The sequence below is a fragment of the Corylus avellana genome, chromosome 2 (genome assembly GCF_965113065.1).
Source record: "Corylus avellana chromosome 2, dhCorAvel1.hap1.2, whole genome shotgun sequence".
In the NCBI taxonomy this organism is placed as follows: domain Eukaryota; kingdom Viridiplantae; phylum Streptophyta; class Magnoliopsida; order Fagales; family Betulaceae; genus Corylus; species Corylus avellana.
The window spans coordinates 24091229-24108540 of record NC_142491.1 but is presented as its reverse complement, the minus strand read 5'-3'; the positions used below and the strand labels follow the sequence as shown (position 1 = coordinate 24108540).

The 17312-nt window shown below is 36.0% G+C and overlaps 1 protein-coding gene across 1 annotated transcript in view; it reads left to right on the top strand.

Moving 5' to 3' along the window:
* The window catches only part of EBS1 (EMS-MUTAGENIZED BRI1 SUPPRESSOR 1), a 40611-nt gene extending 24248 nt beyond the window's left edge, over positions 1–16363 (top strand). The window contains exons 14-37 of the mRNA XM_059591627.2: positions 1204–1292; positions 1425–1587; positions 1828–1962; positions 2058–2157; positions 2246–2340; positions 2491–2603; positions 2723–2933; positions 3053–3121; positions 3237–3382; positions 7713–7814; positions 8043–8190; positions 8607–8663; positions 8746–8876; positions 9044–9132; positions 9247–9593; positions 9716–9790; positions 10909–10973; positions 12600–12702; positions 12842–13000; positions 13119–13259; positions 13374–13417; positions 13511–13625; positions 15333–15485; positions 15782–16363. Of these exons, the coding sequence (XP_059447610.1) occupies positions 1204–1292; positions 1425–1587; positions 1828–1962; positions 2058–2157; positions 2246–2340; positions 2491–2603; positions 2723–2933; positions 3053–3121; positions 3237–3382; positions 7713–7814; positions 8043–8190; positions 8607–8663; positions 8746–8876; positions 9044–9132; positions 9247–9593; positions 9716–9790; positions 10909–10973; positions 12600–12702; positions 12842–13000; positions 13119–13259; positions 13374–13417; positions 13511–13625; positions 15333–15485; positions 15782–15955 (3024 nt within the window). The 3' untranslated portion in view covers positions 15956–16363. The remainder of the gene's footprint in view (positions 1–1203; positions 1293–1424; positions 1588–1827; positions 1963–2057; positions 2158–2245; positions 2341–2490; positions 2604–2722; positions 2934–3052; positions 3122–3236; positions 3383–7712; positions 7815–8042; positions 8191–8606; positions 8664–8745; positions 8877–9043; positions 9133–9246; positions 9594–9715; positions 9791–10908; positions 10974–12599; positions 12703–12841; positions 13001–13118; positions 13260–13373; positions 13418–13510; positions 13626–15332; positions 15486–15781) is intronic.
* Positions 16364–17312: the final 949 nt, after the last annotated feature.

Genomic DNA, 17312 nt, shown 5'->3' with positions numbered 1-17312 from the left:
GAGGAGGCGCATCACGAACAAAGGAATACTCTTTTTTTGGTTAAATAACCACCTTGTTGTGGATCTATAAATTATTGTTTCTAGGATATTGGGAGCTTTCTAGTGGTTCCCCTCAATGGAATGATAGCTTCATTACTCACAACTGGGAGGTGGATGTCTTTGCATCGTTCTTCAATTTATTGTATTCCTATAGAGTGAGATGGGAAGGTGGAGACAAGTTTTGGTGGGTGCCATCGAAAAAAGGGGTGTTAGCTGTTAGCTCCTTCTACAATGTCCTTGTCTGTAATGATGGCATTCCTTTTCATTGGAAGTGTATTTGGCGAACCATGGTTCCTTTGAGAGTGACTTTTTTTCACTTAGTTGGCGGCACTAGGGAAGATCCTTACTATAAACAATCTTAGAAAACGGCATATCATTGTGGTCAATGAGTGCTGTATGTGAAAGAAGAATAAGGAATCTCTGGACCATCTTCTACTCTATTGTGAGTTTTCTTGTGCCTTATGAAATGCTTTTTTCAGTCGCTTTGGGTTTTCTTGAGTTATGCCTAGCTGGGTAGTTAACTTGTTCGCTTGTTGGTGGATGGGTGGTAACACTCGGAGTGCTGTAGTGTGGAAGATGGTACCTTCTTGCCTTTTGTGGTGCTGTTGGAGGGAAAAGAATGATCAAATCTTTGAGAGCCTCGAGATGACGTTGGGGGAGCTTAAGTCCTTTTATTTTCTTTATATTTGGACACCTGCGTTTGCAGCTCTTTTGGAGATTAGTTTTCATGATTTCTTTGTTCCTTTTTCTCCTTCTAGCTAATTTTTTTTCTTTTTTGTATACTTCCTGTATACTTGGGTTGTGCTTCGCTTTTAATGATATTTTCAATTCCTTGTAAAAAAAAAAAAAGATATTTTGAAATCCTGTTCTGTCATAAATAGGCTTTGCATAAATTAGCGTGTTGGGGATTGATCAATGAAGGGAGAGTATAGAGAAAGAAGCCTCTCTTTTTTCCTTTCTTTGAATTTTACAATTTATTCGGTTCAGGTCTGTTCCCCTAACCTGCTTCTTGCTTAGTGGCAGCATGACATTATTCATGTTCTTATCATCTTCCTATACTATGTTTTGACTTGTCATATACATATTGCAATTTCAATGCTCTGGCAGTATCATCTGATAAACCTTTATGCATATCTAGATGAGAGTTATTTTGTAATGTGGCAGGTAAATAAATTACGGATTGAGGCAGATGGTTCTGCAGATGATGCACCTGAAATGCACCATGTTGAAGGAGCATTTGTTGAAACAGTATTGTAAGTTCTTAAAGAATTTTTATAGTTGATTGCCACAACTTGTATGCCAATGTGTAATGATTTATTTTCGTTTCTGCTGCTATCCTCAAGCATTCGGTATGTTTATTAAGTGTGGTCATTCTGTATCTGCAGACCAAAGGTAAAATCTCCACCGCAAGATATATTACTAAAGCTGGAGAGGGAGAAAACCTTTATGGAGGAGTCACAGGAGAGCTCCATGTTTGTTTTTAAGCTTGGTGTTGCTAAGCTGCAGTGCTGCCTTTTGATGAATGGACTTGTCTTTGATTCTAATGAGGTATTGCTGAAGTTTCTTTTTGCTTTTAACATATATTTCCCTTATAATCATAATTTTCTTATTTTCCATTGATTTAGGTACATAGGTCATGATTGCTTCCTTGGCATTCAGTTTTTACCTTGGAGCCCCTTTTTATCCATTTGACTTGGATTTGATATGTTGCAGGGACATCATTATTTATGTGTAGCGTATAAGCTTTTTGCCAACACTGTATAATTCTTTTGCGGTTATTTTGAACAGGAGTCTCTCATAAATGCCATGAATGATGAGCTTCCCAGAATACAGGAACAAGTTTATTATGGGCATATACAATCTCGCACTGATGTGCTGGACAAATTCCTTTCAGAAAATGGTATTAGTCGCTATAATCCACAGGTAAAGCATTTTGGTTATATTACATTTTGGGGATATTTCTCTAATAATGTTCTATTACTCATGGTTAAATATGTCTTATTAATGCGTTGATGTAGATCATTGCTAATGGCAAACCAAAGTTCATGTCTCTGGCTACATGTATTCTTGGAGGAGAATCCGTGTTGAATGACATTAATTATTTGCATTCTCCTGAAAGTAAGCTTTATTCAAGTTGAAACCATAAGCTTCATGCTTACAATCTTTTTGAGTCACTGTAATCCTGACACGTGATTTCTTTGTCTAGCTATGGATGATTTGAAGCCTGTCACTCATCTCCTTTCTGTTGATGCTGCATCAAAGAAAGGAATGAAGTTGCTACATGAAGGCCTACGCTACCTGGTTATTCTTAATGACCTCAATGCAAATCTATCATATGTTTTCTTCATTTTATATTTACCTTTGCTATGACTATCATCACCATTATTGCTGACACACCATCACCACCATCATCGTTATTGATGTATTTGCAATTTGTGCGCTATGATGCAGATAGAAGGGTCCAAACGTGCTCGAGTAGGCGTGCTATTTAGTGTCAATTCGGATGCTCATTTATCTAGTCTCCTTTTTGTGAAGGTGTTTGAAATCACTGCATCCTCATTCAGGTTTGTTTAGTTTATGAAGGCATATAACTGTTGTAATTTTTTTATGGCTTTGGATGCAAAATTTAAGTCCCAAGTTTCATTTTTAATGTGTATGCCTGGTTTTTTATGGTATCATGCAGTCATAAGAAAAATGCATTAGACTTTTTGGATCAGCTTTGCTCATTCTACGAGCAAAACTACTTCTTTGCATCTCCCAAAGCAGCTGAGAACACTCAAGCTTTTCTGGATAAGGTCTATGAGCTTGCTGAGGCTAATGGGTTACCATCCAAGGCCTTCAAATCTGCCCTTACTGAATTTTCTATTGACCAACTGAAGAAACATGTAAATAAGGTATATGATTTTCCATTCTAGTTTGTGGGCCACCATTTATTTATTTTTTGGTTTCTTAAGGTTATAGATCATTATGTCAAAGGGTTCTTGGAAATTTAATTATTTATGACGGAATGCAGGTGTCAAAATTTGTGTATAGGCAACTTGGGCATGAATCTGGTGTTAATGCAGTCATTACTAATGGAAGGGTGAGTCTATAAGAGTTTTTATTTATTTATTTCTGTATAAGACATTTATAAATTCTATTCAATTTTTTTTTTTCTATGCAACTGTGTTCTTTAATATTAAATTGGTATGGGACAGGTAATGTTTCCCAGTGATGAAAGCACATTTTTGAGCCATGATCTGCATCTTCTAGAGTCTGTGGAACTTAAGCAGAGAATAAAGCACATTGTGGAAATTATTGAAGAAGTGAGCTGGCAGGACATAGATCCTGACATTGTAACAAGGTAAGTTGGCTTCTGTTACTTGTTCTTTTTTTTTTTTTTTTTTGGGGAGGGGGGGGGGGGGGGAGGGGGATGGGGTGGTGATCATAGATCTGCTCATTTTACATTTATGTATCTACAATAATCTCTCTTTTTTTTCTTCTTTCCTTGAACTTGAATTTTTTGTAAATTTCTGTAACAATCTCTTCTCCCACTCTTGTAATACAACTATCTATCTCAGACCACAACCCATTAGCATCTTTATCTAAGTCCCCTTTAATGTATTTTACCTTTCTATTTTTTAAAAGAACTTCTTTCTCTCCCTTCAAGTTCCAGCCCTTAATTCTGTGTCTCTGTCCTCTATTGTTTCTTTTCTATCTCTTTTTGCAAACATCTAGTACTGCCATGTGTAGTTACGCTTTCTCCTGCTATCAATTAACAACATGATCTACAATCTAACTAACATTTGATCCACTCTTAAAGGTTTCAAGTGTGAACCCCATTTCTTAAACTGAGTGTTTGTCAATATCATCCCATACACTATTGCAAAATCTTAGATAGCATCACCTATCTTGTTCCCTTCTCAATATGACTGACCTCCACATACCCTCTTTAAGTCCTCTACTTTTCCCAACATGATCATTTGGCCTCCTCAAATAAATATCTTTTCTCCGTTTGTATCCTCTGAAAAACTAAGGAATTCATCTCTATCTTCATAAAATCATTGCATAATGGATTCTTCTAAACCTATTTGCGGAGCATAAGCACAAAATTTGTTATCCCTCTCTTCTCCTTACAAGTTTAATCAACAAAATCTTATCTCCTATCCTTCAAACCTCTTTGACTTCATCTTTAAGACTTTAATCTGCAGTTAACGCTTGCTTATCAAATTATGTTGAAGCTTATATACACAGAAGAGATCAAAAGGAATAGCTAAATTATTTCAGTAGTGCACAGACAGGAACAAATGACTATTTGAGGTTGGTGGGGAAGGAGTTCAATGGTAGGAGGGGGAGTAGCTCGGGTGGTGGCCTAGATATCAGTGTAAGAAAGGTTTGGGGGTGAATGGCCGATGGAAGGTGGGGATGTTCTTGGTGAGTGTTTCGGAGCAGAGGTTTGAATTTGTTGTGGGTAACCAAATTCTATATCAGGTGGTAGGTGGACAACAGAGTACAAGACCCATTTTGAACTTATATTTTGGGAATTCTCTGGAGCTTTTGAAGAATGGGGTGAGGGAAGGAGGCTAAGAGGGTTGGAATATAAAAGGGATGAAGGTAAACTGTGTGAATGGAGATGGTTTTGATCCACCTTTGGCTGTGGTGTCCTGTTCAGATGAGGAGAGTAAGGGAAGTGAGAGCTCAGGCGATCCTTATGAAAGTCCAGGTGATCCCAGACAGTCTCAAGCGATGATGGAATTTTTAGAATTCATTTACGTTCAAAGCCTAATCGACATTCCTTTTGTAGGGGGAATTTTACTTGGTCTAATAATTGATATTATGAGGCATGGTCTAGAATTGATAGGTTCTTGCTATCTTCGGATTGGGAAGAATATTTTTTGGATGTATCTCAGAGATGCCTTCCTAGATTTTTGTTAGATCATTTTCCGTTGATGCTTGATTATGGTGCGGGGAGTAGGGGTAGTAGGTATTTACGTTTGAGAATATGTGGCTGAAGTTAAGAGGGTTTAGTGGGGCAGGTAAAAACTTGGTTGGTGTCCTATAGTTATACAGGTTCTTCTAGTTATGTGTTGGCAGAAAAATTGAAAGCATTGAAATTGGATTTGAATGGAATGAAGAGGTCTATGGTATGTTGGGAAGCGGGAGGAGATGGTAGATGGTCTTTGTGAGCTAGATATGATTGCCGAGAAAAGACCTTTAACTGAAGATGAAAGGTTGAGGAAGGAAGATATATCTAAAGAGTTGGAGAGGAGTGTCCTTCTTGAAGAAGTGAGCTGGAGACAAAATTCAAGGGCCCTTTGGTTGAGAGAGGAAGATAAATATACTAAATTTTTTCATCGCTTGGCAAATTCGCATAGAAGAAGTTACTTGGTGGAGTCCTTAGTTGTAAATGGAACCATGACTCACGATTCTGCAGAAATAAAGGAGCATATTGTGAACTTTTATAAACAGTTGTATGTTGAATAGTATAATTGGAGACTTTGTTGGATGACCTTTCATACCTTTCAGATGATGCGGATGAAAGAAATTGGATAGATAGAGAATTTGTGGAGTGTGAAGTGTTGGAGGTGGTGAGAAATTACAGATTAGAGGTAGACAAATTACGAATTCAGTACTAGTGGCGAATGAGTGTCTGGATTATTTGATTAGATCTGGGGAAGTGGGAGAATTGTGTAAATTGGATTTGGAGAAGGACTTTGATGATGTTAATTAGGAGTTTCTATTATACTTGTTGAAGAGATGCGCCTTTGGGGAATTATGGCAAGATTGGATAGAGCATTGGATAACTATGGTGTGGTTTCCTGGTTTCCTTAGTAGCTCACATGGATTACGATTGGGGGATCAATTGTCTCCTTTATTGTTTGTGGTCGTTATGGAGGCATTACGTAGGATGTTGCTTGTTGCTGTGGACTGTGGACTGTGGACTCTTATCAGGATTTTTAGTGGGATCGAGGAATCATGAGGAGATGATAATGTTGCATTTATTGTTTGCAGATGATACATTGATTTTTTGTGATGCTAATTGTGAACGACTTTGTAACCTACGGTGTCTCTTATGTTTTGAAGTGGTGTCAGGGTTGAAGGTGAATTTGTCCAAGTCGGAGATAGTTCTTGTAAGCGATGTGGGTGATGTAGAGGTTCTAGCTAGCATTATTGGTGTAGTTTAACTTTGCTGCGGATGAAGTATTTGGGTCTTCCTTTGGAAGCTTCTTACAAGGCTTCTACCATTTAGAATGACATTATTGAGAAAATAGAACATAGGTTGGTGGGTTGGAAGAGGCTTTATGTATCTAAGGGAGACATGTTAACTTTGATAAAAAGTACTGTCTAATTTACCAACATATTTTGTCTCTTTTCCCTATTCCAGAGAAGTGGCTAATAGATTTCAGTTTCATTTACTGAAGTGGTCAAAAATATGTTTGCCGATACTTCAAGGGGTTTGGAGTTGAAAAATCTGATTCAGCTTAACCGAACCCTTTTGGGTAAGTGGTTATGGTAGTATGCTCCGGAGAGAGGCTATGTTGAGATCAGTAGTGGTCACTAAATATGATAGCTTGAGGGGAGGTTGGTGTTCTAAGGAGGTTTTCGGGAGGTTTTCAGGCCCTTATGGTGTGGGGGTGTGGAAATGTATAGTGAGGGGCTGGGAAGGTTTTTTTAAATTTGTTAGGCATGAGGTGGGAGATGGATCTACTTTGCGGTTTTGGCATGATTTATGGTGTGTGGAGCAGCGTTTGAATTTTTCTGATCCGAAACTGTTCAATATTTCATGTTGTAAGAATGCATGGGTGGTGGATTATATGCCGTTCCAGAGTGGAAATATTTATTGGAATATTTTCTTTACAAGACTTGTGGTCTTTGTTTTCTTTAAGTTGTATTCTCAAAAAGTAAGGCAAGGAGTTGAGGATAAAATTTATTGGATTCATTTTAAAAGGAAATTGTTTGAGGTGAAGACTTACTATAATTTGTTATTTACTTTGGTAAGTTCCCTTATCTTTGGAAGTGTATTTGGAAAGTTAAGGCTCCTTTGAGAGTGGTGTTCTTTGTGTGGACGGCGGCTTTAAGAAAAATCTTGACTTTGGACAATTTTGGAAGATGAATGTTATTGTGCTAGGTTGGTGTTGTATGCGTAAGAAAAGTGGGGACTCTATTGATTACCTTATGCTTCATTTTAAGATTGCAAGAGAATTATGGAGTTCGCTTTTCCAGTTGTTTAGTGTTGCATGGGTTATGCCTTAGAGGGTGACAAAGTTGTTGTTGAGTTGTAGAGGACAAAAGGGACACCATACTGCTTTGAAAGTGTGGCAACCTCCTTTGTGTTTAATATGGTGTATTTAGAGAGAACGGAGCACAAGTAACTTTGAAAATAGTGAGACTGTGATGTTAGAGTTGAAAAAGATGTTCCAATCACTTTACATATGGATAGTAGCTTACAATAGTTTGCCCATTTCTAATTTCTCTGAGTTTTTGGAATTTTGTTCTTTTTGTCTAAATTAGGGATTCTCTTTTTTACTTCCTATGTACTATGGTTGCACACACCCTATGCGCTTTTAATGAATTTGAATTAATTATATATAAAAAAAAGATATTATACTGGATAGAATTTTGTAGTTCTTCAGCATCTAATTTTCTTAAGCACGCACGAGATTCCGTGATGATTTTCTAAATGTTACTTGCAGCAAATTCATTAGTGATGTTATGTTGATTGTGTCATCTTCAATGGCTATGAGGGATCGAAGTTCAGAAACTGCAAATTTCGATATTTTGAATGCACAATATAGGTAAAAAAACTACTGCTTCTTTGAGTAGACAGATTTTTGCTAATGTTTCATTCTCATTACACAAGAGTAATCATACTATGTCCTGTGAGCTATGAAATAAGGACAGAAATTTACAGATGTGGTTTCAGTGGAAATAAGTATTTTTTCTTTGCTATCGATTTTGAGATTCTTAGAATTATTTTTCCGTAAAGCCTTAACTGTTTCTGTTTTGTTCTTTACTGTGCACAGTGCTGTTGTTTTTAGTAATGAACATTCTACTATTCATATCGATGCGGTTGTTGATCCTTTAAGTCCATCCGGTCAGAAGCTGTCCTCAATTCTTCGGGTTGTGCAGAAATACATTCAGCCTAGCATGAGGATTGTACTAAATCCACTGGTTAGTTAATGCTGATAGTTAGGTACATTTTTATATTCATTTTTCATTTATGAAAAAATTGTCTAAAATAAAGGAGCCAAGAGCCAAGTAAATTGATGATTTAACATGTCTTGATGATCTCTTATATTCGTATGTCTCTTCTTTTAAGGTCTTCTTACATTCGTGAAACATGTTGCATAGTCTATTTCCCATTTCCTCTGGGCTTTAGATTTTTCATAGAATAGTCATCCCCATCGAGTGTACTGCAAGAAGGGATAAAGGGGACAATTGTATCTTTTATCAAAAATTAAATAAATTATATTTCTTGCATATTCAGTCAGCTGTGTGGTGTCTCTTCCTGTACTTGTATAAAATAATTGGGTAAAGTTCTATCTACTATTTAGGTGACTGACATTTATTTATTTATTTCCTGCCAGAGCTCCCTTGTTGATCTTCCTCTCAAGAATTACTACAGATATGTAGTACCAACTATGGTATAGCCAAGATGTCCAATTCTTATTAACTCTTGCTTTGAGTTCCAACACTTGGTGTCTTACTTCTGCTATGATTTTGCAGGATGACTTCAGCAACACTAACGATATGATAAATGGCCCTAAAGCATTTTTTGCTAACATGCCATTATCCAAAACCCTCACCATGAATCTTGATGTTCCTGAGCCTTGGCTTGTTGAGCCTGTTCTTGCTATGTATGCTTTCTCCTTATTTAACTTATTTTTCACTGAATACATTCCTTATTGTTATCTTTTCTGTCTCTACAAAATTTAGAAGCCTTGATTTTCATGTATACAACATAAGTTTATCAGTGATGTTTTCTTTGACATTTTCCTCTCTTAATTTGGTTCTGAATTTTCAGCCATGACCTGGATAATATTTTGCTTGAGAACCTTGGCGACACAAGGACATTGCAAGCAGTGTTTGATCTTGAAGCTCTTGTCCTTACTGGTAAGGTTTTGTTTATTTAAGAGAATTGAACTTGGTGCTTTGCATGACAATGCTAAGGTGAGGGATACACGGCCAATTCTGTCATCATTTATATTAATGAACCGCCTTATCCAGGTCATTGTTCTGAGAAAGGCCATGATCCTCCCCGGGGCCTTCAGCTGATTCTTGGAACAAAGAGTACCCCACACTTGGTTGATACTACTGTGATGGCAAATCTGGGTTATTGGCAAATGAAAGTCTCTCCTGGGGTTTGGTATTTGCAACTTGCTTCAGGTAGGAGTACTGAGCTTTATGTTCTGAAGGAAGATGGTGATGGAAGTCAGGAAAAACCATTGTCAAAACGTATAACGATAAATGATTTGCGGGGTAAAGTAGTTCATTTAGAAGTAGTGAAGAAAAAGGGAAAAGAGCATGAGAAATTGCTTGTTTCTGATGATGACGATCATTCTCAAGACAAGCAAGTAAGTGCTTCTTGTTTTGGCCGCAAATTGTTGTCCAAATATCATGTTAGTGAATAAGGTTTTCCAGAGATTTATGCACTACTCTGTAGCCTTATAAATAAATGCCTTTTGTCTTATAATAGGGAAATAGCTGGAACTCAAATCTCTTGAAATGGGCTTCTGGTTTTATTGGTGGTGGTGGTGAAAGCACTTTAGTGGTGAGAAATCTGTCTCTGTTCGACTGATCTCACTGTAGCGTTAGAACTTATTAGTGCCTTGCCATGCCTTCTTATTGCAAACATGACAATGTGATGGTTCTTCTCAATTTCTATTCAGATATCTCAGCTCGCCCATCATCATATGGTGAAATCAACTGTCAATCATGGTCTTAAATTCTATTCCTAATTTTCCAACTGTGCTATGTGAATGTTGTTCTCTTATGAGGGCATACCTTGGTAACTTGAGCAGAAATTTTTTGATAAGTAATTTAATCTCAATGAAAAGCGCAAAGGTGTACAACTCTAGCACAGAAGAATTATACAAGAGAATTTTCTATTCAGTAGAAAAAAAAAAAAGAACAAAGGTTCAAAAAGTTAGAAAAACTAGAAAAAAGCAAACTATTATGAGTTGCTATGCATGTGTAAAGGGAGTTGAACATAATCTTTTTCAGCTCCACCACTGAAGTTTCTCTAACTTCAAAGCTATGTGCATTTTGCTCTCTCCAAGTACACCACATTAAACATAAAGGAGCCAACCTCCAAACTTCTAAAATGTCACGATGCCTCACTTGAACTCCTTAACTCATTAACAACTCTCACCCTTCTAGGGATAACTCAATCAACACGAAACAAATTACATAGCGAGCTCCAGAAATCTCTTGCTACTTTACAATGAAGAAGAAGGTGCTCGATAGGCTCTCCACATATTTGTACTGATATTGTGTTTCACTGTAACGTAGTAACTTCTTGGGAAATTCTATGTTGTTTATCTTGACAGTTGTCACTTGCATCTTGCATCTGATTCATGTTCCCCTTCTGCCATTATGCATTATATAATCTATAATACTTCACATGACCTAGCTTCTCTTTTATTAATTTTGATGAATAAAAGTGCTAATGACGTATCCTCACCAATTTTATACACCAAGATCAAAATAATTTATTTTTAAATGACAAAGATAACTAATGCATCCAATAGGAATGAAGCCCTGATCTCACCCCTTATTAGAAAGGTTGGAGATGCCATTTGGTACAAAGACCATTGACAAATGATATATTGATTACCTGGTCTTTTGTGATTAAGATGGTGATAAAACTAGACCTCTTTTTCCCTTCAGGAGCAAGGAAAGGGTGGGCGAGTTGGGAAAACAATTAATATTTTTTCTATCGCTTCTGGACATCTGTAAGTGTTTATTATTCTTTACCTTTCACCTCTAATTTTATAGAATCCTCGAAGTAATTTTCTGGTATCAGTTTATAATTTTGATCTTCTGTTTAAATTATACTTACATATTGGTCTTCTGTTTAAAATATACTTGCATATGTCTGATGCATACATATACATGAGGTTTCAACTTTAAGTAATGACTTTGCTCTGATTAGTACTTCTGTCATTATCAAGATGTTTTGTAAGACACACCCAAAACAGTAAAATTATTTAACTTAAAATAGATTGTTTAAGTTCATTAACTATGTAGTAATCCAACTATTGATATTTGGTTAGTTTGATTCACTGAGTCACTGTTTATTCAAGGACAGCCTACTGCACCAACCTTAACTTTTCAAACTTTGCATTATAATTGTTAATAAAAATTTCTAAATACAGGAGTATGAGAAGCTAAATGAAAGGAGTATTTAAATAGAGTATGATTGATGGTTTATTGTATCTTAAAATCTATAGAAAGTTCATTTATTTTTAAAATATATTTATTGCTTTTGTTATTGTTATTATTATTATTATTATTATTATTATTATTATTTATGTATTGTGCTCCTTTTCAAGAGATACTGTGGATATTGGCTGGTAAGTTGTTCTTTAGACTTCTCTTGTTTAAATGAACTTTGTTTGAATTTGAAATTATGTTTGGCTAATATATGAGTGTTACAATAATAATAATTTAGATTTTTTGAAAAGCATGGTAGCACATTGTGTAACTACAGACAGTATTTGTACTGCATAATATTTATTCATATTCTGAAATGCACTCAAACACCTTTAATTTTTTTTTTTTTTGAATTAAAATAGAACATCTTTTCGAAATAGTTATGGGTACTTCCATATTTGACCACCTTTGATATCTTTGCTGATATCATCTTCGATGCCTTGTGGGCAATGAGATTGCTGTACATTATTTGGCTAGTGGTAATGGTCAGATTGTGTGTGCATTGTGTGTGTGTGTGTGAGAAAGAGAATTTGGTATCTTTACAAAAAAATGCATTCTAATGGAGTTTGAGGTAGGAGCATGCATTTTGCACTTTTTGGCTTGTTTTGGTATCTGTATTGTGGAACAGGTTCTCAAAATCAATTCCCTGTAATCTCATTGAAAAATTAAAGTGAGATGTTTTGAAATTTGATTCTCATTCTCCACATTTGACGACCCTGGATATCTCCGCTGATACTGTTAGTTAATTCCTTGAGGGGATGCAATTGTTAGACTATTTGGCTTGTGATAATGCTCAGACCATGTGTGTGTCAGAGAGATGGAAACAACAACAATCCACTCATTGCCAATGCTTTTACAATCCACTCATTGCCAGTGCTTTTAGGTGGTAGATAGCAACCCTTTATTTTTTTTGATGAATAGACAGCAACCCATTATTTATTTTTTATTTTTTGATGAATAGACAGCAACCCTTTATCCCACACATAACAGCTGCATATTGAATTGAAATCCATACTTCATTTATTGACAAATTTTTCATGGTTTGACCAAGTGATTCTCTCTCTCTCTCTCTCTCTCCCCCTCTTCCCCCCTTCACAAACTGTGTTTGCTTTTTTGGGTAACGTTCTCATAATATGTTTTGGCAGGTATGAACGTTTTCTGAAAATCATGATTCTAAGCGTCCTAAAGAACACACACCGTCCAGTTAAATTCTGGTTCATTAAGAACTATCTCTCTCCTCAATTTAAGGTTGTATGTCTATCTATGATCATTTTTTTCTGTCAAATCTTCATATTATTTTGTCAATAAACTTAATTGAGAAAAAATAATATAAAAGAAAATCGTCTTAACGTGCATGCACTCTGTTGGTGGTTTATATAACATGCAGAATGTGATTCCACATATGGCACAAGAATATGGTTTTGATTATGAGCTAGTCACCTACAAGTGGCCCACATGGTTGCATAAGCAGAAAGAGAAGCAGCGAATTATTTGGGCCTATAAAATCTTGTTCCTTGATGTTATCTTCCCAATTTCTTTGGAAAAGGTGTTAACATTTCTTGGTTCTACTTAAAATTATTTTGCTTTATTTTTGCTTCTTTATCTTCTCTTGCTTGCCAGCTTCACATAATACGATATGCTTAAAAGTCCTCCGTTATCTGCAGGTTATTTTTGTTGATGCAGATCAGATTGTCAGGGCAGACATGGGAGAACTCTATGACATGGATATTAAAGGAAGACCTCTTGCATATACTCCTTTTTGTGACAACAACAAGGATATGGATGGATATCGATTTTGGAGACAAGTAGATTCCACTTTTTGTTTTTATTTTATTCATCTTCTAATTTTTTTAGGTGATCCGTCATACACATGTTAATACACTGCTACCTATTTTTTCCCTTTATTTTCTGTGGAACAGGGTTTCTGGAAAGATCATTTACGTGGCAAACAATACCATATAAGGTACGTAACTGCTTTTGTTCATTGTGTTGCTAAATTAAATAACCCTTTCCAAGAATAGCAGTTGGGCTTGACAAGCAACTTACTTTTTTTCAGTGCTTTATATGTTGTTGATCTGAACAAATTCCGAGAGACTGCAGCAGGAGATAATCTAAGAGTTTTCTACGAAAGTCTTAGCAAGGATCCAAACAGTCTATCTAATCTGGATCAGGTAGGTGGTTTAAGTTCAAGATGTTCAATGTCTTCAGTTAATTTTTTTTTCCTTAACAATTCCAGTTCCTCTTATGTTAGCAATATCATGTTTTCCCATTGTTTATTGAACAGTTACTTACTATTAGCATTTCTCTGACTCTGTATGACTTGTGAAAATGATAAGTTCCATTTTTTTCTGTAATTTTGGAGTCATATCGTATTCATCCGATGTTATGAGATTGTGGAGTCTTCAACTTTAGTGTAATCAACATCATGTTATAAGCTATGAATAAATCATATTCATTCCAGCCAAAAAAAAAAAAAACCGATCATGCACATGCAACAAATAAGCCTTTTAGGATTGTGAAATGCAAATTAACCAATTTTAAAATACTATGAGAAACTATAGATGTTTAATTTAGTATTAACCTTGCCATTTCCAATTTTTACCCACAAATAGTGAAAAGCTAATTAATGATTTTCACAATTTAGGGAAATGTCAAGAACTTGCCTCCTAAATTTGGAAATTAAACTCTACCCCTCGGTTACTGTAATTTTTTTTTCCCTAATTTTCCTTGTCATCTGACCAATCTGCTTGGTAACCATCACTTGAGGTTACTTTAGATGGGAATATAGTTTGAGAAAGAAATATTTTGTCAGTTGATAATGATGCATGAGTGGTCATAAAGGTGTATTTATCATATGGATCACAAATCTCAAGGGTTAGAATGTCATTTTTCAGTATAAGAGGCAAATTCCTGACATTTCTTCAAACCTTGAGAGAGGTTTGCACAATTTACCATTATTATCATAAGATTTTTTATTGAATCCTTGGTGGAATGATGGCAGAGATGGCAGAGGAATGAACTACGTTAAGTGTATTGAATTTGTGATTTTTTCTAAGTAATTATCTGAAAATTAGTTGTGCTGAAAAATAATGTCTGGTATTATTCATAAAAATAATAATGATCTGAAGCAAAAGGCAATTATCTGAAACTGAAAAGTAGTTCTGCTAATTGAAAAATCAACCTATTTTTTACAGTAGTTAGAAAAATTACCATTTTTCATATTGCTATAGTTGGAAAAGTCATTTTTTTCCATCTTTAATTTTTCCTTTTTCCATTTTTTATTTTATTTTTTTTTTATTTTTTATAAAAAAAATAAAAAATAGTCCTTTAATTTTTAAGTGGGGCCAAAGTGAGGGCTGGACACCGGAGATCACAATGTTTTGGGGTGACAGTGTGGGTCGAGTGTCAGAAGAGCAAGAGAGAGAGAGAAGGCTTTGGTTGAAGGAAAAAGAAAAAATAAGAGAGAGAGAGAGAGAGAGATGGGTTGAAGAAAAAAGAAAAGAAATTTTTTATAGCCAATTTAAGTGGTTATTTTGAAGTAGAACTCATTTGAAAATCACTTCTTAGGGGCATGATAAGTGGTTCTGTATGACCACGATTTTTAAGAGTTAGCAAACATGATGGCAAGTTTTAAAACCAGATATTTTGAGTCATAAGCAAATAAGTCCATTAAAGTAGTGATACCAAATGGAGGCCAAACAATGCATTATTAGAGCTATTGTATTTCAGCGGAAACGATTTTTTTTTTTTGGTCAAGTTATGGTCTGTACAAAAATTTTACTTGTGTATATTTCATGAACATTCAAATTCCCCATGATTTTCTTTTTTCATTTATGCTTGTCTTTAAAGTTAGATTGCTGAGTGCCTTCGTATTTCAGGATCTTCCAAACTATGCTCAGCATATGGTACCCATTTTTTCACTGCCGCAAGAATGGCTGTGGTGTGAGTCCTGGTGTGGTAACGCCACAAAATCCAGAGCAAAAACCATTGATCTTTGCAACAATCCCATGACAAAGGAACCCAAGCTTCAGGTAAATGCTTCTTCACTGGAGTTGTGCTCCCTCTTCCTTTAGACAGTTTTTTTTTTTTTTTTTTTTTGATGTTGGGGAACCACTCCAAGGCAGAACCCTTCAGATCCACCCCTGTAGAGTAAACCCCAGTCCTGTACACCGCACCCTTGGAAGTTTCCCTACAAATCATTAAACATGGTCCTTTAGACAGTTGAAACCACATAATCATTAAACATGGTCTTTTTTCTTCTTCTTCTTCTTTTTTGTCTTTCACTTTTCCATTTAGCTTTTACTAACTTTAGTTGTGATTTTCACAGGGTGCTAGAAGAATAGTTTCAGAGTGGCCAGATCTCGACTTGGAAGCAAGACGATTCACCGCAAAAATCTTAGGTGATGAAGTGGATCTCCAAGAGCTATCTTCTACTCAATCACAGAGTTCAACAAGAGACAGTTCTTCAGAGGAAGACCTGGAATCAAAGTCAGAGTTGTGAATATAATTTACATACAGTTTCAGCTCAAAGTTTATAGAACCTTCCAAGGAGATCTTGAGGCATCATCTGAGGTAGTGTTCCTTTTCACCAGAATTTATATGCCAAAGGAGGGATTTTAAGCTCAGCAATTCTTTTTTTCTGCAAAACAAGCTGTAGAGCTGTGCTGCCCCTATCTAATATAGTTCAGAAAGTAGAACTTCAAGTCATGACTTTTGTAGAACTAGTTAGCTGTTGATGTTATTATCATTTGCCCTGGGGCTTATGATCCCTATACCAGCTACTCTAAAAGCTTTGAAGAAACTTTTTAAAGCTAATTTATATGGAAACACTAGGGAAAACATGAGAAATATTGTTTCCATTTACAAATTTTGAGGCAATTATCTGATTTGAGTTGGGATTTGCTTCTAAGCCAACCCTTTTTCTTTTTCTATTAACAACTGAGACTTGAGTTGTGAGTGGCATGCGTGCTTGGTGCTTAGTGCTTCATGGTATTGGGCATATCCCACAAGTGGGTACGCGAGGGAATGAGGCAATTTAAGCAAAACAATTTTTGACACGAACTTAATATGAAATTAGTGGGTTAGGGTTAAGGGGTCTCATCTAGTTAATTAAATGGGCTATGTTATGATTGATGTATATAGTATTATGCTCGTCTTGACACTACTTGAACTCGGTACGAACTCAATATGAAATTAGTGAGTTCGAGTTGAGTGGTCTGACCCACTTAATTAAATAAGTCGGGTTATAATTGACTTATATAATCTTATACTTACGCGTCAACTCAATATGAATTCAATATGTGAATACGAACTGTCACACTTAAGACATCCTAGTGCAATTGATAATCTGTTAGATTGAACTTCGCCTTTTATGAATCTGCAATTCAATTGAGGTTTAAAAGAGGCTGGTGGCCCGCATTGGCTTGGCTGGGTTGTGAGTCTTGTGACCAACGTCAATTTGGAGGTAAAATACCATGCGCCAAATACTTGTCCCTCCTCCCGGCTCCCACACGCCGGGGTGTGGGCCACAAGCGCCGAGTAGATTCCTCTTGACGCCTTCCTCCATCGCAGTGGCTATTTTTTGAGTTTTTCTTGTTATTTTATATGTTTTTCTGTAGTGTTCCGTTGCTTACTATTTAAACCGAACTAGTTTAGCTTTAGACTCTGTGTGAAGTTTATCTTTTTTTCACCTTTTTGGTCTCCATGTAGTTCTTTTTTTCTAATCAATGCGGGAGAGGGGCTCCTTCTAGTTCTTTGAGGTGCTAGTGGTCTGTCTGGATGAGGTTTTTAAAAATAACCCGAACCGGTTGAGCTTCAGACTCGCTATTTGTGAAGGGAACCATTTTTCCTTTGTTCAT